The sequence below is a fragment of the Mobula birostris genome, chromosome 30 (genome assembly GCF_030028105.1).
Source record: "Mobula birostris isolate sMobBir1 chromosome 30, sMobBir1.hap1, whole genome shotgun sequence".
In the NCBI taxonomy this organism is placed as follows: domain Eukaryota; kingdom Metazoa; phylum Chordata; class Chondrichthyes; order Myliobatiformes; family Myliobatidae; genus Mobula; species Mobula birostris.
This window is the reverse complement of record NC_092399.1, coordinates 16,179,587-16,203,230: the sequence shown is the minus strand read 5'-3', so window position 1 is coordinate 16,203,230 and position 23,644 is coordinate 16,179,587. Positions and strand designations below refer to the sequence as shown.

Below are 23,644 nucleotides of genomic sequence, written 5' to 3'. Positions count from 1 at the left end.
AACACAAGGATATCACGACTCAAAATATTCTCGCTGGGTACTCACCATAAATAGCCCCGGGGCACGAAGAAGAATGTGTTAACCTGGAGCAGCTCTTCTTCGTACTACGTCTGTCAGCTCGCTAGACTTCAGATGTTTGCAAACGAGGTGGTTATTTCAATCCGAAGCCCACGTCCGTTCGTTTTGCAGGTTCTCCGCAATGTTTCCAAACCTCGCTTTTGCCCGTAAAAGTTTTCATCAATTTTCCCGAATCCCGGGAATGTGCTGATTGGTGTACAGAAAGCCGGAAGAATCTGCAGAGGCTGAACAAGCTGTCAATTATCCTGAGTGTCCCAACAATACCCATTGTGCTGCTGGGAGGGAGAAGCTTTCTTAAAAATGTAAGAAACACAAACGACAAATAGCCAAAATCGTTTTATAGCTATACCACGTGATGCTGTCACCATTCAATTGTGTAATTTAAAACCAGTTTCACAGTAATTGCCAGGCAGATTGTAACGCATTAAAGCAAGTAGTTGCCTGGAGAAGTGGTAAAGTTTAGGCATCGAGAAGCAACTTATGGTGATGGAGTTCTAGAATCACAGTTTAAAGTATCACATTGATTATTTTAATGCTATTTAAAAGGTTGTCTTTTAAAATGTATTTTATTGAAAATAAGAATAATTTCTTACAATAATTATTGAGTAGGGTAAGAAATAATCTGGATAAGTGGGGGGCACTGAGACTGTCACTCTGGGGTAAAGTCAATGTAGTTAAAATGGTCATAGCACCTCAGTTTAACTATCTTTCTATGATGCTTCCTTTAAATATATCAGATTTGATCTACAAGCAATACAACAAAATTATCAGGGATTTTCTATGGGATAAGAAGAAGCCCAGAATTAAAATAAGTAAGTTGTGTATGTCCAGGGACATGGGTGGGCTCAGTCTACCAGACGTCCGGGCATATAAATTATCCTTTGAAATGACCAAATTAGCTAAACATTGGGACAGGGCTGATGTTGATTTAGATTGGGTAATTATAGAACGGAGCCTGGCTGCACCACATTCTCCCCTTAACATCCTCTCACAACATGTGGCAAACAAGACTAATCTAAATCCTATACTATCTCACTCAAGGAGTGTGTGGAGTACAATTCATAAAGCCTGTAGAATGTCACATTTAAACCAGTTATACTCCTCGCTCTAGAATAACCCTGAGATATGCATTGGGAAAAGAATGGTGTACTGGAAAGAATGGAAGATTAAAGGTGTAAATACAGTAGGTGATCTCTATGAGAATGGGATTTTTATGTCATATGTGGATTTGCAGAGGAAATATAACTTTGTAGATAAAGAGAATTTTTGGAAGTATTTACAAATAAGTCATTGCATTAGCAGCATATTTAAGAATGCTGACCCACAAAGTAACTCTTTAACTGAATACTTTACATTACCACAGGAAGTTTATAAAGCATCAGTGTTTTATAAAATGTTCAAGCACTCCGTGGGTGAATCGTGGGACAATCTCAAAGCAGTATGGCAGAAGGATCTTGGAAGTGATATTGAAGATAATGAGTGGTCAAATATTTTATCAAATGTGGGTAGACATATTAGGGAAGCGAGAGGGAAATTTATTCAGTATAAGATAGTACACAGTTATTATTGAACACCAACTAGGCTGTACAAAATGGGGATTGTTGATAATAATTTATGCTGGAAATGTAAAAATGAGGTGGGCACATATTTTCATTTGATTTGGGAGTGTTCCATGGTTCGCCCATTTTGTTGTAAAGTTCTTGATCTGTTGCGGAGTTGGTCGGGTCCCACACTGCCCTCGTGCCCATGGCTTTATCTCTTGGGTGATAGGACAATGATACCTCATGTAAACAATGACAAATTTACAATTTTAAAGGTGGGTCTCATCACAGTTGCAAGAATTATATTGCAAAACTGGAAAAAACCCAGATGTCCCACTGTGAAGGAATGGACTGAGGAAATTATTAAGATTTCATCATATGAACACATGTTGGGAAGAATTAACAGTGAGAGAAAAGTGCAAGACACGTGGGATCAATTTTGGTTGTACGTTAATTTAAACTTAAATTAGAACTTCTTTCTGTCTGCAAGTTTTATTTGTTTTCCTGTCATGGGATGGCTGTGTAAATATGCTGCACTCTATCTTCTCTGTGATATGCTGTGCTGCTTTGCAAAATAATAATTTATTTAAAAAATTGAATTTAAAGAAAAGAAACACAAAAGAAAAATAGGCAAAATCGTTTTATAGCTATACCGCGTTGATGCTGTCACTATTCAGTTGTGTAATTTAAAACCAGTTTCACAGCAATTGCCAGGCAGGTTGGATGGATAGTAACGCGTTAAAGGAAATAGTTGCCTGGAGAAGTGGTAAAGTTTAGGCATCGAGAAGCAACTTATGGTGATGGACTTCTAGAATCACATTTTAAAATATCACATTGATTATTTTAATACTATTTAAAAGGTTATCTTTTAAAATGTGTTTTATTGAAAATAAGAATAATTTCTTACAACAGTAACATTCAAAGTACTCCATTGGTTGTATAGAGCTTTGGGACGTCCAGAACTTTTCTTTAAACTCCATATGAATGACAATAACAATCCGCATTTATATAGTGCCTACGACCTAGCTAAAAATCCTGATACCCTTCACAGAATAGTTATCAAGCAGAATTGGCAGTGAGCTGTTTTAGGGCAAATGAGTGAAAGCGTAGTCAAAGAACTAGTAGGAGGAAAGAAAGGTAGAGACTTTAAAGGAGGGAATGTTGGCGTTCATGGCCTTAGTGATGGAAGACATAATCGTCGTTGATAGCAGAATTCTGGAACGAAAAAGAGGCCCAGAACTGCAGAATACAGATATCTCAGAGAATTTCTCTTGGAGATCCATTTTCCACCCACGTCCCAAAGACCTGCAGGTTGGTAAGTTAAATGATCGCTGTAAATTGTCTCAAGCGTGTAGGTGAGTGGTAGAATCTGAGGGAGGATCAATTAACGGTGGGAGTATATAATAATTCAGGAAAAATTAGTAGGGAATAGAATCACTCTGTGAACTGCCATAGACTTAATGATCCGAACATTGTCCTTCGTGCTACTTGGAGGAAGAAGCTTCCAACAAAATGTATTTACATTGCTGGGAAATATGGAAAGAGGGTAAGGGCTGAGACATTGGAAAATTTTTAAATCAACCAGGTAAGTTTAAAAATTGAGGCATTGTTTAGCTGCTCGCCTCAGACGATGCCTGTAAAGGGCTACTTGTGTTTAGAACAAGTTCAGTTGGTTTCAAATGCTACAGGTCTATGGAAGATGATGAGGAGAATTCACCAGGAATATGTTGGAATTTTCAGTTTTAAATTAACAAGATATAGAGGAGGTTTATGGCTTTAGATAAGCTAAACGAAGGTAAAGCAGGGCAATGATACAGCAATGGAAATGAACACTCCAGGTATGTAAGTTCAAAGCTCACCTTTAGGTTAAGTATGACAATATTCAGTTACTTGTGTGAGTTGTGTACTCAGTGGCCGGGGAATGGAAAGGGAACAGAATAATGATAATGGTTTTGTGACTGACTCCAGATATCTAACTGGAGAAAAATAGAGATGGATGTTAATAAGGTTGGTCTGGGTTCCCAGACAGAAGTGGACCGCTTTTCTGCTGACTTGTTCAAGGGCAGAATCAGAAATCAAAGGTAATATCTTCGAGGAGCACCGAATATTATCATTAAATTATCAAAGAGGTACCCAAAATAGATGTGAAGGCATTCATTACCTTTTACATAATCAAAAGGATGATGTTAAGTAAATGCAAGTTACACTTTTATTCATATTGAGTTTTATGTTCCACTGATAAGAAAACTCATTAAGAATTTTACATTTTTTGTAGTTTCAAATTTTTTTTCTCTTTTTTTATCTAAAATTTCATACCTGCTGGTGCTCCTTGGGTGCTTCATTTTACAACCATTTCTGGATATAATTTGGACATTTATCAATAGTATACTCTTCAATTTCATCTACAAATATGCACTTCCAACAAAGGTTATTGGAAAGTTTTAACAGACATGCTGGACTAAGTCACTTGTAACCCTCCGTTTCTCCACAGGAGTGCAAACAAAGTGTTCCAACAGTTAAAAAATAGATTTTTTTTAAAGTCTCATTCACCCATGGTGAAAGTCATTTCTGAAACATGTCAATACAAAACACAATGCAGGATGTCAAATATGGTGACAGTTTTACTCTTAGAACTGCCTGATATTTCATTCCACATTTAATTCAGTACATTATATGGAATTAAATTATTGAATTTTGTTCCCTCTGCATTTCCATAGCAGTTTTTACTTAATTTAAAATGCTGCTATTCTCAGGATGAGTTATGAAGCTTTTGAATTTCAATAATGTAAGTAACCAATGGAAGTTCAGGTACTGATACTAGCTCAATTGCACAATTCTTTGCAAGGTTTTACCTTTAAGCATTCATTAATCACTTCTGCTTACAGTATTCCATTACAGTCATATCCTAAGCATCAAATTCAACATAAATAAAATGTGACAAAGAATGTCGGTTTCAAGTTTGCCAAGTCACATTGTCCCCAATCTTGAGATTTGTGTGGCACTGATTTTTTTTTTGTTTTCTATTTTAAAACCGTTAAGTGCTTATGCTGTACCATAAGCAGCAACTGATGATAATTTAGTCCTGAATTATTCAGTCTTCAGTCCTGAAGAAGCCTTGGCCCAAAATGTTGACTGTTTATTCATTTCTTGACCTGAGTGTGTGATTCCTTGGATTTCCAGCATCTGCAAAGTTTCTCATGTTTATAATAAGTTATTTTTGTTTACATCAGTGTGTTTTTATTTCTCAAAATTCCTCCATGTTTGAGTAAATAAATGCAGAATGTAAAACAAGGCTAATCCCGATATGCCTTTGAAACTATGCTGAACTCTTTAGTGTAGGAGGGATTGGTTGTAATGCTCTGATTCAACTTTCTCTATACTGTATTGTCATTTCCAAAGTTATTTGGAAAGCCCACCTCTGGTTATCAGTGTAAAACACACGAGAAGCTATAGATCATTGGATTTACTCGACTCCATACACGCAGTTTCGCTGGCCAATGGAGTAATTACTTCCCTCTTTTCATTATCCATTCACTACTGTAGCATGAAGTACATGGGCTGTATAAAAATGCCTGCTTAAGCTATTCTAACCATGACGCTTTAAAATCCATCTCTTTGACCACATTTTCGGATGTTTCTTTGAATCGTTATCAATTTTGTCTAATTATTTCTGTCTGCTGAATATGAAACAAGTAACCTCAGTCAAAGTTGTTCTTGTACTAGCATCACTGAAAATATGCTCGAGGTGATTTCAGGCTTTTCTTGTTGCTGTCCCATCTTTTCTCACCTTTCCAGTCAAAGTCAAGACTTTCTTCCTTTCATTCTGGTTTCTTTCGCTTTAGCCTTCACTTTCAGAAGACATGATAATTCTTTAATTCTCTGTCTTCAAGGTGGTTTTGTCCTATTACTTAAACTCCATGTTCAAGCACTTTTCCCTAATGCCTAACTAATCTCCATTTAATTCTGATATTGTCAACCCACTTCCTGCTACTGACAACTTTATGTTGATGTTTTCCCTGCCTAAATTTAGCTGTGATTGATTTTCTCTATCCTTTGTTCTCTGCTTCATGATGGTGCTGGGCAATCTGATCCACCCCAATGTCATTTTAAAACTTAATTTTTTGTGATTAATATTTTTAAATATTTAAGCTCATTCTGATGCATGCAAAATAATTATTTTAAAATAAAGTACAACATTCAAATGAAAAACGAGATGGGGAAATGTAGTTTCGTTTATTACAATGGGTGCCTTCTTAATCATTCCCTTAAAATGAAGATGTCTTGCTTTTAGTCCACTTCTTTAGTTTCTGAGATATCTGAGGAATCCTGCAAGGGGATTATGGTTAATAACAGGTGCTGCTTGGACAGGGAAGGGCGGTAGAGTGTTTGGGGCATTTTTGAAAGCTGTATTTTAGATTGATGTGCATTTTTCCACTCTTTGTACAAGGCCTCTTGTATATTTCTGTCATTGAGCCAAGGTGCCCTGTGCTTACTTGGACATTGCTTCTCCATCACCATTGATTTACAGCAGTTGGCAAGGATATTACGATTTTTTTGAAAATGAGAATTTGCTTGCAGTCCAGCTAACATCATGTGTACATACCAAGTTAATAGTCACTCAAACTTGCACTTTTTTGGTATTGTGGACAGAAATGAATGCCCTTGGCTTGGTGATTTATGCAAGAAGAAGAACCATTTTTTTTGCTTCTACAAATTAGAGCTCAAATTAGACCTTGGGAATTTTTGATACCAGTGATGTTCTCTCATTTGAAGACATAGGAAGAAATGTGATTTGTAAGTAGTAAATCATAGCTTGTTCTGTAAAGATTATTTAAAAATCCACAAATTGTGATTAAAGTTGAGCAAAGTAAAAGCTTCAAAGACCAGACTGGATGTACTCCAAAGAGTGGGTGAGCAAAAACAGGTACAGCCAATTATTTTGTACAGGAGCAATGTTTTAGATTCCCCACCACCAATGTTTGGCGTATAGTTTTGGGGTTAAATAACTATAGTGCAGTGTTTTCAAGCCTATAAAGTTAGGGATGACAGAGTTTAACAGAATTCATCAATAAGTAACATGAAGGCAAAACAAAACTACGGAAACATAAATGTTAAAACACAGATAGGGAGCCATAAAATAATTAAGAGAGCGAAGAGCAAAAATTTCAGGTTGTATATTCATTCTCTGATTTTAAATTGAACCATTTTGCAGTTTCTACAGTAAAGGGTTCTGCCAATGTCACAATAGTAGAGAAAATAGATAGGATGAAATTAAGTACACTTACATGCACTGAAACTATTCTAGGTGGAAAAGATAGAATATCTGGCTTTAACAGATTGTATGGGGAGGTAAAGACTGAAAGTAACAGATGGCACAGTGGCAATCTTGTCCTTTGGCTGCATGTACCCATTTTGCACTCAATACAATTATGATCTTTTACTTAGTGCAATTTCCCTGCAATAATGTAAATTCTTAATTCCTCTAAAATCCAAAATGGAATAGTGCAGATTTATGATTACCCTTCTCCTTGGTGGATAGCTGTCACTTGTTCTATCTCACTGTTCTCTCTTCAGGGGTGTAACTTCAGACAATGTAAAATATTCTTGAATGGTGGAACAACCTTGAAGGACCTTCTTACACTTTAAATTGCTGCCCTGATTATTGTTACCTCAGTGCAATCTACCCATTGTTCTCTGGTCAAAAAATGTCAGGGTCTTGACTCAAAACATCAAACATCCCTTTGCTTCCGCATGAATAGCTGAGATCTTCCAGCAGTTTGTTTTTTCTTTGCCAGATTACACAATCTGGCATTTTCTTTGTGTCTCCACTTCTCTGTAGTCACTCAGGTCCAGAAGGTTTTAATTTTCTACTAAGTATTTATGTCACTGTTGACCCTTTGTGGGCATCATCAGCATTCTGGGCATAAATGAGAAGGGATGTCCTGCCAATGAATTTAAAAGACAATTAAAAACAGGCATAATATCCAATTCCTCAAATACACTGTGCATTTATTCTAAACACTGAGCTTGTTTCCTCCATTTAGATAAGGAGTTCCCAATCTTTTTTATGCCATGAACCAATACCATTAAGCAAGGATGGTTCCCTGGTTTAGATCATCTTCTTTAGAAAATCCTGATGTTGTGAAGATTATGATGTTTGAAAATTGCTGTTAGCAGTCAGATAGAATTCCAGGTGACATACATGGATTGTTGGTAACTGTCAAATGCCCAACATTCGCCTTCCACCATAACCAAGGTTGCTCTAGAATCCACTGCAAACCATGTAAAACATTTCAATGAATTTTATTAACACATCGAATAACTCACACTAAATACTCTAAGCGATTGCTTACAGAAGGGGATGAATAATAACAAGTACTTTTAGAACGTGTGCTAGATGTTGTAAGAAACCCCTTCAAGAACGACTGATATTTGGAAGAAATAAGATATTAATTTAATCTACCCCGGCCCCTTTTATATCTGGAATCACTTGTTCCTGAACAATTCCTCCGTCGTGGTTCATCAGAATCTTGCTGTTAAACTTTCCAGATCCACTTTGGCGCATTTCTATTTCTCTGGGATCTCCCGTTGTTCTCTCATCAATGTCTCCGGCACCTTCCTGGCATTCTGAAAATCCTCCTCCAGCTCTTTCCTCCTCGACTTCTTCCTTCTTCAAACTCTGTACCGCTTCTCCTGGTTTCACTTCCTCCAGCGGCCCCAGCCCTTCTGCCCTTCGCTGCTCCTGCTGGCCCTCCGGTACGCCCAGTTCGTTTCCCCGCTCGCCTTGTCCATCCAACGGACTCCCCGACTTTGCTGACGCGGTTTGCCCGGCCTTCGCGCCGCTGAGCTCGGCCGCGACCCGGTCTTCCTCCTGCCCGTCTGGCCTGGCCACCGCCTCGTCCTCCTGCTGCTCGGCCGCTCCTTCGCTTCCTCTCGGCTGCTCCCCCTCCCCTTCTTTCTGCTCGGCCTCCTCTCGCTTTTCTTTCTCCGGGGTCGCTGCCCGGAGCCCCTCGCCCTCTGGCCCCGGCAGGTCGCCGGCCCCCGGTTCTCTCTGCTTCGGCCCACCCTGACTCTCTAGGCTCTGCGGTTCGGGCTCCCTACGTTCCCCCTCTCCTTGCTCGTCCGTCCCCGCCCTCTCCTTCTCATCCTCGGGCTGCAGCTCTCCCGCCGGCTCCTCGGCGGCCTCCATCTTCTTCCCCCTGGACAGGCCGCCCTGGCGCTGTTGCTCTTTGTCCCGCCGGCTGGTGAAGTACCTCTTCCTTCGGCGGACCCCGCAGCCCTTCTCTCGGCTCCTCTTCGTCCGGATTCTCCAGCTCCGGCCCCGGCCCCATTTCTCCCGCTCGACCTCCATCGTCGACACCTCGCGTCGCCCAACGCCTCCAACCGCCATTTGTTTCAAACGTCTGTCTCCTCCTCGCGCCTTCAACTGAACTGCTCGCGCGCTGCCCCGCACTCCCGCGAGCGCACATGGCCGGCTCCCTTCCCGCCATCAGTCCCCCTCATGGAACTGCCTCCCTTCTTCCTGCGCACACTTAGAATAATATCACTGACACAAAATTGCTACTTGCTTCCACAATGCTTCACCTCGACTATTAAAATTTAATATTTAATTGTGACACTGTTCCCTTAACAGTTTGGACAACAATTATGACCTTTTGGAAACATGCATTCAAAAAACGTACAGGTGGAGCTCTTTTACACAGATGGGCCCCGGACTGCTATGGATTTCCAGCATCTACAGCTTTTCTCTTGTTTGTCATAGCTAATTGTATGGTCCTGAAGCATCCAGTTGCTGGACTAATAGCTATGGGCTCCACTACTCAACTCACGTTAAAATTATTTAAGTTTACGGCTAGTGCTGGTAGATACGAATTTCTCCACTGTTAAGTCTAAATACAATTTATTCCTTCCACGTGCTCTTTCGATATTTTTGTTTTCATCTCGTGATGGTGCACAAGTAGTTCAACTACACCGGACTTCCGCCAAGTTTTACATTTTCCCTCATTGCTTCCCGCACCCTTGTTTGTGGCGTCTTGTAAAGCTCAAGCAGAGGATTAGTTGTAATAACACATGGTTCTAGCAAATTGAAGACGAATTAAATAAGGTCATTTCAGGTGAGGTTGTTATAAAACATAAAACCCCATTTTCAATTATCCGCATTATGTCAGTCTCAGAAAGTCTATTCATTACCCACACCTCAAAGGCAGTAACAGCAACAAGTAGAGTTGGAGTAGCTACGCAGGGCCAGATCTTCTATCGGGAATTGATGGTAAGGAGCTTGTTCGTTCTCCTCTTGGCAGACTGGCTTTCCTCCAGATACTCCAGCGTTCTCACACATTCCTAAAATGTATGGGGTTGGGGTTAGTGATGCCATACTGGCACTGGAAACGTCACGAACCTTGGGAGTGCTGAAGGGTGCCTCAGTTAAAAATAAATTTGAAGACTCCAAAGCATTAAATAGATTACATTAAATAAAGTCACTGGTCATGTTCACGCAAACATTAGGAAAGTGCAGATGATTCATTGCTAGCCTTCATGCCGTTTACTTCCTTCCCCCATTGGGTGGAGTAAACAACATAACAGGAAGTTCTGTACACATACAGCAATCCAACTCTCATCGGTTTACATGGGAGACCTAAACTATCGCCCAACTGATACGTATGCGGCGTTCGTCAGACAGTTTTGCTGGTAAAACAAACACGTTCATGTTTCACAGTAAGAGTAAAGTGAGGCTGTCGTAATAACAATCTATGGGTCTGGATAAAATTAACCAGACGCGGGTATATACTGAAACTGCATCAGCCAAAACTAGTGAATTAATCTCACCGATAATCAGTGTATCACATTCCAGAAAAATGGGGGCTGTGATTGGGCCTCACCATAAAAGGCATGTGTGCAGTGTAGACAATTGGTGAGCTACTGGGGTGACTGGGGGGGGGGGTATGAATTATTTAAGAGACCAAATTAGCTCTTTATCCATTGAAAAAACTTGCAAGGCGATCATATTTAACGACTAAGGGGGGGGGAGAGAAGAGGCGGGAGGAGAAGAGGAACTACGGGTACTTATCAAGTCCAAAACAAAAATAAATGGAAGAACTCAGTCAGCTGGGGTGATCAATAGTTTCAGGTCAATGACCACCATAACTAGAAAAGTAAATTATAAAATTAAATAGTTTGTCTGGCATATGTAACTAAAGACCACCTGGCATAACTACAATCCTTAATTGTAGATGATAGTGATCTCATGGAACAAAGTCCCCAAAGTTTTACATTGATTGGTAGCATTTCAGGGACAGACATGAAGACTAGCATCTTCTGATCAAGAGATGAAATACTGCAGTGACCGTACAATATTTGGGATAACCTGCCCACCCTCAAGAAGCTCCCGGAATCTTTGTAGAACTATTGTAGTCGGGAGAAAAGAATAGCTCAATCTCATTTGTGCAAAGTCAGCACTTTCAGCTGGCACTTCTCTCAGATTTTCACCCTGCAGTCGAAGTATTCTACCAGGCCAAGCTCAAGACTGCCACAGTGTGTTAGAAAGTGGAAAAAAACATCTAACTGCTGCAATTTTACACACACACACGCACAAATAGACCCAGAAAAAATAACATTTCAGGTCTCATTTCAAATTAGTAGCACGCCTCTACAAGGAAATATTTCCCAGAACAAACTTGATTTAAGTTGGCAAGGTTCAAATTAACTATTTTAAAAATGTCACTATTATGCACACTTAGTTTTTAAAACATCTGCAACTTTTAACTTCATTTCCTGTTTTCATACCCTCCCCATTAGAAACCATATATTTGCTTCATTTGTATTATTCAAGTTGAAGTTCTTACTTCAATGTAAATTCTATTTACAACCTCTTAAACTGAAACAAACTGTTAAACATCAATCTCAAAACATCACAAGTCCATTTGAAGAGAGCATTCAATAATTTATGTAAAAGTTTAAAATGACAGTACTGATTAAATAGCAGCAGCCCACTACTGTATTTTCCTCCCCAACCTATACCCTCATAATGGAGGAAGACTTCGTACCAATTTGATAGTCAATTTTGGGCTCGAAGTTTTTCCTGGTTAATCTTATTGCTAATCTTTAAGTTAAAAAGTGATTTGCACTGAGGCTCAACACTACAGAATGTCTCAAAATACCTTGCAGTCAAATGACAAATTGCCTCCAATTGCAGTAAGTTTACACAACCATGCTAGATACTTTGTTCACAGCAAGCTTTTAAACAAAAGCTATGGTCATAACCATGTTGAAGTTGACAGAATACTGACTAAGATATGGGAGAAATCGCTTTCTGAAGATTGCTCCAGAAAAACTTTCAGCTGCTGCTTCAGTTTAATATCACCTACAAGGTGGCACATAGACCATTTAATAAACTAGATTGCAATGTCAGACTTCATTTGAGCAAGTGGAAACAGTCCCCACTGGGCATTCCCAAAGTCTCAGATAAAATTGTCAGCACCATCTTTTATTCCATATTTTCAATCTTTATTGGGAATGTGATGTATTGCAAGACTCCAGATACTTCACAGATCTACACCCTCCCCCCAGTGAAACTTTTGTAAAATATTCAAAATCCTCTAGTGGATCATTTCAACCTTTTCTAGTTCAGATATCAACATTCTGGATCTTTTCCTGCCTTGTATTTGATTCCGCATCTCAACACATTCTCATCATCATAAACTCCATTTTGTTAATACCAAAGACCTTAACATGATTTGCAGTTTCCAATGCTTGGACCACAAGTATAATACAGGGAGATAACCCTCAGTGGTGTGCAAATACAACTGGCATGCTCCACTGCCTACAATCCCACTCCCTTGTTTCTTCACATGCTTAGAACAGTACCACTGATATAAAATTGCTACCTTCTTCCACAATGTTTCACCTCTTGTCCATTAAAATTTGATCTCTAATTTCACTGTTCTCCTGACAATTAGCACAATAATCATGACCTTTTAGAAATGCACATTTAAAAATGTTAAGATTATTAACAACTGATTTTCTTGAGCCAGGTTCTTCCTGCGAAGACTTTCAACCTCCCCTGTTCCCTCACCCTCGTTGCCATTACACCCCCATTATCAGCAACTGCCCTGTTAGAAGGTTGGTTACAAAAGACATCAATTGGCAGGAGCCACAGGTGAGATGTCCAAGATCCAAAAAAAAGCATCTTGACATTACTGCAGAAGAGGATTTGAGATAATTTAAACAGTACTATCACTACAATCTGCTAAGCAAACTTAAGAGGACACTAGCCCAATTTGCACATTTTCTATTAAGATCATGGAGATTTCTCCAGCCAGCAAAATTGCAATTGTGCTGCTTCAAAACTTTTGTAAACTGTCACTTACTGGAACCCAAGCAGGCTAATAGGGCAATAACTAGATCTTCAGTATTCCAGATGACATGTAGGCAATACTGCAAATGTGGCCTAAACAATTACAGTTCTGGCTGCCCCACTACAGGAAGGATGTTGAGGTTTTGGAGAAGGTGCAGAAGATGGCTGCCTGGTTTAGAGGGCATGTGCTGTCACGAGAAGCTGGATAAACTTGGATTACTTTTTTCTGGAGCAGCAGAGGCAGAGGGGAGATCTGATAGAGGTTTACAAGATTAGAGGCATAGAGTGGACAGAGTCTATCAGTTTCCCAGTGTTGAAACATCTAATACCAGAGGACAGATTCAAGGGACATGTGTTTTTTTTAAAAAACTCAGAATGGTAGATGCCTGGAATGCACCGTCTGGTATGGTGGTGGAAGCAAATACATTAGAGGCTTTTAAGGGAAGTTTGGATAAGCACATGGCTGTAAGAAAGATGGAGGGATATGGACACTGTGGAGGTAGGAGGGATTAGTCTTTGGTGTTTTTGATTTGCTTTTTAGCTGGTTCGACACAATATCATGGGTAAAATGGCCTGTTCCTGTGCTGTACTGTTCTATGCTTAATATAGCCATTAAGCATGGCTATAGATAATGCTCAAATATAGGTGTACGGTTTACCAAATAGAATTCTAATGTTTGCAAAGATAAATATGGCCACCATTGCCCTTGATCACAACAGAAACAAATTAAATCCACCCTAAATGGTCATCATAAATGCCGAATATTTGAGTGTCATTAATTTCAATAAGCTAAAAAAAGACTTCAATTCCACCAAGCTGTTCTTCCAATTTCCTTTTAATTGAGGTTTTTTTTAAAAACTAGTCACTAGATAAACCTAAAAGCAAAGCTTAATGCAGAAAGTTTTCAAACCCTTTCAAATATACAAAATTGAGAATCACAGTTGGTATTGTATTTGTTTAATGAGTTTCAATGAAACAAATGGCACTGAATGAAAAAGTAACTTTCTAGACAAAGGCATGGTCTCCACAAACAATACATCTATTACATGGGACACAAGTAGCAAATATTACCTCAACAGAAAGGCTATTATTTGCTTTATAAAGAGGCAACAGCCCTGCCACTGTCTGTTCTCTATGTTAGGTAAGCACACATTCTAAAATCATATGACATTCCATGAAAGTGTTTGAGTGATTAGAACAAGTTTGTGCCCCATCTGCTACATTAAAAACCTAGATTTCAGTTTCCAATTTGTATTCCAAACATACTCAAGGAAAAACCAGTTCTAAGCACTGACAATTTTTAAACCTCCAAAAATAAAAATGAAACTACATATAATCTCAATCTTGACCTTTATTCTATCATTTATATCCGGAAGTTTATTTGCTAGATATCCTAATGCAACAGGAATCAGCCCTTTTTATACCACCATTTTTTTAAAATCTTGTGACCGCATTGTGGAATACCCCAGGGGGAAGCAAAAGGCAGAAATATAGAAGAATCAGAAGGGACAAAGTACAAAAGCACAGGAAAAGGTTTTAAATAGACACGTGCTTTACTATTAGCCAAACCAATGTTATTTTCTCTTTGTTATCTCCCCCAATAAGATCAGAATCACTTTTGGCAAGAAAAAGCTCATTGTATCAGTAATTTTTGCAACAAATCTTAGTATACCTCCAACATTCTCATTAACTTCCATGGCAAACTAGCTTAAAAGGAACGAAGATGAGGGGAGATGTGTGCCTCGCCACAAACTAACTGATCTTGGCTCTTCTTGACCCATGTAGCTCACAGAACTTCAAACCTTCCATGAAAGTTTAAAATAAAGAGTAAAATAATTAAATGGAATCCAGTGTTCCAAACCATCATTTAAGAAAACTCCAGCAGTGATTTTTTAAAAAAAAATATCCGAAAACAGGGCTCAAGATCAATGGGAAAGGATTAAGAGAACCTAACCACAGCCTTGAAATAAAATAACTATTCAGATGAAAAGTGACTAGCATTAATCCCATACAATGTCCTGGGTACCAACCAACAGAAGGGAAATTGAATCGGATACCAAAGGATACAGGCAGGACAAGTATTTATAAACAAATGTGGATACACTAACCAACCTGATCAATGTCCCTCCCTACCTACTTACCCTCACCACATTAAAGTAGCCCCAGAGTGTGGTCACTGTACTCACCAACCAATACCACTAAAGTCAAAGTACTGTTACTGCTTCCAGATTTATCAAGTTACCCAACTGAAAACTATAATAGTGGTCTTAGCAGTCAGATGTAACTAAGCATTTACAATAGTAAACCACTGGAAGTTTTAATTTTTAACCTTATCTATTCAATTTCAACTGTCAAGTAGTCAAATCATGTAAATCAATTTCCATTAAAAATACCAAAGGAAAAATAGAACAAAGGAACACAAAGTTACCTTAAACTTCCTATCATATATGCAACTACATTGCAAGGTTTCAGGAAAGTGCAAGCTCCAAACCTAACAGTGTGCTTCCTTGTATAATAAACACTGCAAATGTGAATGTGGGTAGTCATGCAAAGGAGGTATGTAACTGCTTATAAGAACCCTCATTCTACAAAGCAACCAATGTTCTTTTCCAAAAACACTACAACTGATAATGGATTTATGTCCTGACAACTGAGGCCACAAACAGATTTACCATCTGGCTGTTTTCATAAGGCCACTCTAGATTTATTAACAGAAGTCAGCTAAACCATACGTAGATTAAAAACTCAGGCAAACAAGCACATTCAACACCATTACAAGTTGCAAACCAATTTTGAAACATTTTCACATCCCCAATTTATACTAAATGTTTACATCAAAATAGGTTAAAGGAGATGTTTGATGTCAAATTATTTTAAACTAAGCCTGTTAGTACTATACAGGGCAAAAAATGTACACAAGGTAAAAGTTGCGATTTTTGGTTAAGGTATGCCTTTTAAAAAAAAATTGGAATTCATTCCAACTGAACTAACCTCCTTATTTCAAAATATTGTGGAGACAACTGTAACTGCAACACCACTATTCATCCTTGTAATCTGTTAACAGGATACTGTCAATCCTTTAGTTCCATGGTATGGATATGAATGACCAATTGCTGCATTTGGATTTCTCCCAGATTAAGCATTCAATAAGGACTCCATAACCACACCAAGCAGGCCAGTTGCTGAATTTTAGCCTAGTTCTCCAACACATTGTGATCTCAAATACAAATGTATTTGAAATACAGCATAAGAAAAAAAAAGCACAAGCCAAGCTAAAGCCCAAAACAATTGCCAACAGCAGGAATCAAAAGTGTCTTAAACTTTAAAAAAAAAGCAGCTCATATGCTACCGACCTATCCAATGTTTAAATGTTGGCACAAGTTTCAAAGCAAATTTAAAACCACTGGTGCAGACCATGTCTACTAAGTTGGCTTTAAAGGAAGAGCATGAGAGTATTTAAGGCCATTTAGACAATTTTGACCAAAATACAATGAAAAACAGCTTTACAACCAATTTACAATTTTTTTTCTTCATTTACACAAGCTAAAGTTGGTTCCATGAAATCAATACCAACCCATACCCAATTTGAAACCAGTCTGTTTGGCAATAACCATGCGTACAATTGTATGATAACCAATTAATCACGAAAGGGCAATATTTCAGACCCAGCCTACATCTGTCTAAAATTCAAGTCCCACTGCAGTATCCCATCTCAAACTCTGAACCCAAATGGACTGGATACACACATACCACTTGCCACCAGGTAATGACATTATAAATGTTCGCAGCTGACAACACAATACACCACTTAATAAAAAAATAAAGTCTATTCTACAAGGGAGATATCTGCAGTAATATTGTAGTGCACTATTTTTTCAAATCAGAAACAAATTTCTACTTTAATGACATTCAAAATTCGGACTAATCACTTATGACAGAACTTTATCCTTTCAAAAAGATTTGAAGGTAACATTCTCATTTTCAGTGCCACTTCTTAAAAAGGCAGATTTAACAACTGTTGCTTGGTATCCAGCTTCTTGAACTGGAAATAAATGGCAGGTTATTCTCACAGTAGCAGAATTAGGAGTGGAAAGTAGACAAATCTCTGTACTGACAGCACATTGACCAGTAAAGTCAGATTTTTGTTTTTTTTTTGTTTCATTTTTACAAGAGGTAGGGTGGGCCAGCGATGTAAAGTTAAAATCCCTCAAGTTGAACGTGGGTAAAACATGGCACCAAAATTAGTTCTCATTAAGTACAGCAGCTGACTTGAGGTGAAAGCCAACACCCGTTCAAGCACAAAATGCTTCAGGACACATCTGCAAGAGAAGAAAAAAATACCATTATAAAGGAAAACAATTCCTATATTTAGAAATGTTTCTATGATCAAAGTTCAATATACTTAATCATTACTCCAGTAAATGGAGAACAGTTGCATCCAAGGATGAACTATTACAGTTACTAATTCTATAGATAAAAGCTCAATTGCAATGGTTTGCTAACAATTGCAATGTTGTACTTCACTCATTCAATAACGTGCCAATTGATGATCAAAAATAAATCAGTTAACTGCCTTTAGCATCAACATTCAGGTGATCATCATGCAGAAACTCAACTCCAGTAACCATCTGAATGCCATAGCACATTGGGAAAACACAAGAAGCCAAGGTGGCTTATGAAGTATATGCTAATAAGTATAAAGGAATTCCCTCCACTTTTAGTAAAGCAGCAAGAAACCTTAACTTTTGTCATCCAGGAAAAGTTCATTGACCATCAATTCACCATCCAGCTTGAACACCCATCTCTAATAAATACATGCATTGATAGCATGTTCTCAGCAGCTCCCAACAAATGTCGTGACTATGTGCAGGTGAATAACTCAATTACCAAGAAACACACCATCTTATGGAGAAAAGAAAACCAGCAATGGTAACAGACAGAATAAGTTGGCCATTCATGACAGAAAAAGTTAATGGAGAGGGCGATGAATCTTTGGAATTTTCTACCCAAGGCAGAGGACTGTTCTCTCATGGTATTCACTCAAAACGAAGACCGACAGAATTTTGTTTGCCAAGGATGATCAAGGGTCATGGCGATACTACAGGAAAATGGAATGGAGATGGAAATCAACCAATCCTGATGAAAGTACAGCAGGGGGTCAAAGGGCCAAATAGCAACACACATCAAAGTTGCTGGTGAACGCAGCAGGCCAGGCAGCATCTCTAGGAAGAGGTACAGTCAACATTTTAGGCCGAGACCCTTTGTCAGGACTAACTGAAGAAACAGCTAGTAAGAGATTTAAAAGTGGGAGGAGAAGGGGGAGATCCAAAATGATAGAAGACAGGAGGGGGAGGGATAAAGCCAAGAGCTGGACAAGTGATTGGCAAAAGGGGTATGAGAGGATCATGGGACAGGAGGCCCAAGGAGAAGGAAAAGGGGGGGGGGGGTAGAAAGCCCAGAGGATGGGCAACGGGTATAGTCAGAGGGACAGAGGGAGAAAAAGGGGAGAGAGAGAAAGAATGTGTGTATATAAATAACGGATGGGGTACGAGGGGGAGGTGGGGCATTAGTGGAAGTTAGAGAAGTCAATGTTCATGCCATCAGGTTGGAGGCTACCCAGAGGGAATATAAGGTGTTGTTCCTCCAACCTGAGTGTGGCTTTAAATAGCCTAGTTCAGTTCTTTATTATCAGCATGTAACCATTGGATAGCATGTTGATCGCAAGGGCTGAGTGTCCAAGAAGCAATTCAATAAATTACAACATTATCAAATACCCACATCCCAAACAATGATAGACTATTAACAGAAACCTTACTTTAGGTGATGTTTAACTAGAGTTGAAAGTTCATTGCCTCCTAGTACAGTACCTCCACATCTCAATAAAGTCCAAATTAACTTTTGCAAAACTGCATAAAATAGCACATCTGTGGTGCAAAATTGTTTACACCTAGCTGGAATACTGCTGTTCAAAACAAAAGGTTTAACATTGCCTTGACACTTTATTTAGGAAATATTGAACACCAAAAAAATGAGTCAAATAATGTGATTTTAACTATGCCTAGGAGTATGATCAAATGGAATTACTCTACTTCCATTTCATTCCAAAACAAAAATCAATTAAACAGAATTCCAAAGTCTAGAAGTCTCCACTTACAGCTGGCAGGTCGTTCTCCATATCGTCTCATAATCTGGTCATGTGTGAATTTCACGAAAGCATCATATTGTTCTAAAACAAATAAGAAAAAATAATCAACTCAATTCTGAAATCTTAAAGAATATCAAGCAACACACATCAAAGTTGCTGGTGAACACAGCAAGCCAGGCAGCATCTCTAGGAAAAGGTACAGTCGACGTTTCAGGCCGAGTTGTTTGCGCCTTAAAGAATATATTTGTTTTAAAATTGCTTGGATTCTTTTGTTACAAGAACTTTTCATTACACGTTTTTCACTACAAAAAGTAATTTAAATCTTTCACTAAAAAATTTTAACATTCATTATTTCACTTTATTTTACACATCAATCAATATTCAGTCATTTCACTCCCTCTCAAAAATGGTAATGGATAAAGAATGACCATGTTGGGAAAGGATATCGCCAGGAGAACACTGGACCTCAAGGGAAAATATCAAATTGAGAAGACTCATTACAACAGTATTAAATAGGAGCAAGAGAATGTAGACGGGAATAGCTGTTATTGGGCAAGTCCACAACTGCGACTGGAATTGGGCAAAGGTCAGCAAGTCAGAATTCAGGGTGAATGTGTTGCGGTAGGTAACAAAGGTTCACAAATCTTGAATGACTTTGGATATTGCAAATTTGATCAAAGAATAAGAAAGAAACAAATGCCATTTGAAATACAATGAAATAGAAGCTAAAAGGGGCCATGAAATGCCCAAGGTGAGAAGGATTAAATAATTCAATGCATTTAATATATACTTTACAAACAAGAGGTTAACCATGTACATGGTAGGACCACTTATGCCTGGAGCAAGTAAGGCGCTGAATGAGTAGCTTACAAGTTACCAAGGAGTAGGACATGGAGGATAGCAAATTACAGAGGGGAATACTGATATTCCAGGGAATGTTCATTTGAAGGGGGTGGTGGTAATGGGGCTCTCAAAGAACATGAAGGTGGATAGAGCTTTGACCAGTGGCCATCTGGACATTGCAGGTTTGGAGAGGGGCCGTCAATCAGGTCCACTGTCCAAGGATAGAAGGCAGGAGTGTATCACGGCAGCATAATAGACCTTAGACCAGCGCCTAATCGGCGTTTGGGATTGATTAGCAAGAGCAAATTTAAGGCAGGCAGGGAAAAGCAGAGTGGACAGAGACAGAGTGGTGATCTTAGGCTTTAGCGAAGAGAGGCTTCGCCCAGAAAGCAAAGCAAAGGAAAGCTCAAGTTTTTTCCTTCTTTTCTTTATACCTGCTTAGCTAGGACAGTAGGGATGACAGGCAGGATAGTGAAATGCTCCTCTCCCAGGATGTGGCGGGGGAGGGAGAACTCCAATGCCCCTGATGACTACAACCACATTAAGGAGTTCGGAGCTGGAACCAGATGAACTCCAGATCATTTGAGAGGCTGAAGGGTGATAGATAGGACATATAGAGAGGTAGTTACATCCAAGGTGCAGGAAATAGGAAATTGAGTAACAGTCAAGAAGGGGAAAGGGTTAAAGAACCAGTACAGCGTACCCCTGTGGCCATCCCCGCAACAACAGGTATACCACTTAGGATACTGTTGGGGGTCGGGGGGTCGGGGGGAGATGACCTAACAGAGGAAAGTCAGTGGTTAGGTCTCTGGCACTGAGTCTGCCTCTGTGACTCAGAAGGGAAAGGGGGAAGAAGTGGCACACAGTGGTGATTGGGGATTAATTAGTTAGGAGAACGGACATGTTCTGTAGGCGAGAACGAGATTCCCAGATGGTATGTCACCTCCTGGGTGCCAGGGTCCAGAAAATCTTGGATTGAGTCCTCAGCATTCTTAAGTGGGAGGATGAACAGCCAGAAGTCATGATCCACGTAGGTACCAATGACACGGGTAGGACAAGTGACAAGGTTCTGCATAGTGTTTAGGGAGTTAGGTGCAAGTTAAAGGGCTGAAACTCCAGGGTTCCTATTTTTGACACATCCTAGGGAGGCCAGTTTAATTTGTGGCCAAAGAGTTGGTGGGAGGGAGGGCAAAAGATTTTTGGATCATTGGGCTCTCCTCCAGGGAAGGTGGGACCCATAGAGAAGGAACTGGTTGCACATGAACTGGAGGGGGACTAATATCCTAGCAAGAAGGCTTGTTAATGCTTCATGGTGGAGTTTAAACTAGAGTTGAGTTGTGATACAAAACAGACAAAAATTAAAAGGGTGAATACAGGACTGAAGGTGTTGAATCTGAATGAGTGCAGTATATGGAATAAGGTAGATGAACCTGCAACACAGTTGCAGATTGGCAGGTGTGATATTGTAGGCATCATGAAATCATGGCTTAAAGATTATAACTGGGAGTTGAATGCCCAAGGATAGGCAGGAAGGCAGAGAGGGCAGCGTTGCTCTGTTGGTAAAACAAAAATGAAATCAAATCATTACAAGGTGGTGACATAGGGCCGGAAGGTGTTGAATCATTGTGATTAGAGCCAAGGAACTGCAAGGGTAAAAGGACCCTGATCGGGTGTTGGATACAGACGCCCAAACATTAGCAAAAATGCAGCCTACAAACAGGAGGTAGAAAATGCATGGCATAAGGGCAATATTACAATAGTCAGAGAGGATTTCAATACACAGGTAGACTGGGGGGGGGGGGAGAAATCAGGTTGATGCTGGATTTCAGGAGAGGGAATTTCTAGAATGACTACGAGATGGCTTTTTAGAGCAACTCATGGTTGAGCCCACTAGGGGATTAGCTATTCTGGATTGAATATTGTGCAATGAACCAGAATTGATTAGAGAGCTTAAGGTAAAAGAACCTTTAGGGGCAAGTGATGATAATATGATCAAATTCACACTGAAACTTGGGAAGCTAAAGTCAGATGCATCAGTATTACAGTGGAGTAAAGGGAATTAGAGGCATGAGAGAAGAATTGTCCAAAATTGATTCAAAATGAACACTGGTAGGGATGACAGCAGAGCAGCAATGGCTGGAATTGCTGGAAGCAATTCAGAAGGCACAGGATATATACATCCCAAAGAGGAAGTATTCTAAAGGAAAGATGACACAACCAAGTCAAAGCCAACATAAAAGCTAAAGAGAGGGCATATAATAGAGCAAAGATTAGCGGGAAGTTAGGGCATTAAGAAGCTTTTACGAACTAACAGAAGGCAAACTAAAGTCATTAAGGTAAAGATGGAATACAAAAGTAAGTAGCCAATAACATTAAAGAGGATACCAGAAATCTCTTCAGATACATAAAGTGCAAAAGAGAGGAGAGAGTGGATACCAGACCACTGGAAAAAAGGATACTGGAGAGGTAGAAATGGGGGAAAATGAAATAGCAGAAGAACTAATATTTTGCTTCAGTCTTCACTGTGGAAGACACCAGCAGCATAGGAGTTCCAGGAATCAGGGGCACGAAGTGTGCGTAATTACCGTAACTAGAGAAGGTTTTTAGGAAACTGCAAGGTCTGAAGGTAGATAAGTCACCTGGACCAGATGGTAAGCACCCCGGAGTTCTGAAAGACGTGGCATTAGTAATGATCTTTCAAGAATCACCAGATTCTAAAATGGTTCAGGAAGACTGGAAAATTGCAAACGTCACTCCATTTTTCAAGGTAGAAAGGAAGAAAGGAAATTATAGGCCAATTACTCTGACCTCTGGTTTGGAAGAAGTTGAAGTCGATTATTAAGGATGAGGTCTCAGGGTACTTGGAGGCACATGATAAAACAGGCTGTAGTCAGCATGGTTTCTTCAAGGGAAAATCTTGCCTGACAAATCTGTTCGAATTATTTGAAGTAGTATCAAGCAAGCTAGACAAAGGAGAATGGGTTGATGTTGTATACTTGGATCTTCAGAATGTCTTTGACAAGGTGCCAGACAAGGCTACTTAACAAGCTATCAGCCCATGGTAATACAGGAAAGATTCTAGCATAGGTAAAGCCGTGGCTGATAGGCAACAGGTAAAGAGTGGGAATAAAGGGAGCCTTTTCTGACTGGCTGCCGGTGACTAGCAGTGTTCCACAGCGGTCTGTGTTGGGACAGATTCTTTTTAGGTTGTAGCTTAATACTTTAGATGATGGAATTGATAAGTGGAGGGGCACATAGCTTTGAGGAAGTAGACAGGCTACAGAAGGACTTAGATTAGGAGAACGGGCAAAGAAATGAAGGGTTGACCATTTTTTAAATGGAGAGAAAATACAAGAAACTGAGGCGCAGAGATTCGGGAGTCATTGTGCAGTATCCCCTAAACGTTAATTTCCAGGTTGAGTTTGTGGTGAGGAAGGCAAATGCAAAGTTAGCGTTCATTTCAAGAGGACAACAATAAGGATGTAATATTAACACTTAAAAGCTCTGGTGAGGCCTCACTTGGAGTACTGTGAGCAGGTTTGGGCCCCACATCTTAGAAGGGATGTGCTGAAACTGGAGAGGGTTCAAAGGAGGTTCACGAAAATGATTCCAGGATTGAATGGCTTATCATATAAAGAGCATCTGATGACTCTGGCCCTATATTCTTCTGAATTCCAGTGAATA

At 39.5% G+C, this 23,644-nt stretch overlaps 2 protein-coding genes across 4 annotated transcripts in view; both read right to left on the bottom strand.

Moving 5' to 3' along the window:
• rhbdl2 (rhomboid, veinlet-like 2 (Drosophila)) overlaps nt 1-292 on the bottom strand; it is a 58,577-nt gene extending 58,285 nt beyond the window's left edge. For both annotated transcript variants that reach the window (XM_072247245.1, XM_072247246.1), the window contains exon 1: nt 46-292. The gene's annotated coding sequence lies outside the window, so the exon portion shown is untranslated. The remainder of the gene's footprint in view (nt 1-45) is intronic.
• Nucleotides 293-13,913: 13,621 nt separating this feature from the next.
• Nucleotides 13,914-23,644, bottom strand: part of akirin1 (akirin 1) — a 29,030-nt gene continuing 19,299 nt past the window's right edge. Inside the window, exons 4-5 of one of the 2 annotated variants that reach the window (XM_072247294.1) lie at nt 19,127-19,198; nt 13,914-17,291 (exon numbers count right to left, since the gene is read on the bottom strand). In XM_072247294.1, the coding sequence (XP_072103395.1) occupies nt 17,281-17,291; nt 19,127-19,198 (83 nt within the window). In that variant the 3' untranslated portion in view covers nt 13,914-17,280. Of the gene's footprint in view, nt 17,292-19,126; nt 19,199-23,644 lie in introns of those variants that run through there. The other variant, XR_011883644.1, reaches the window with a different exon arrangement.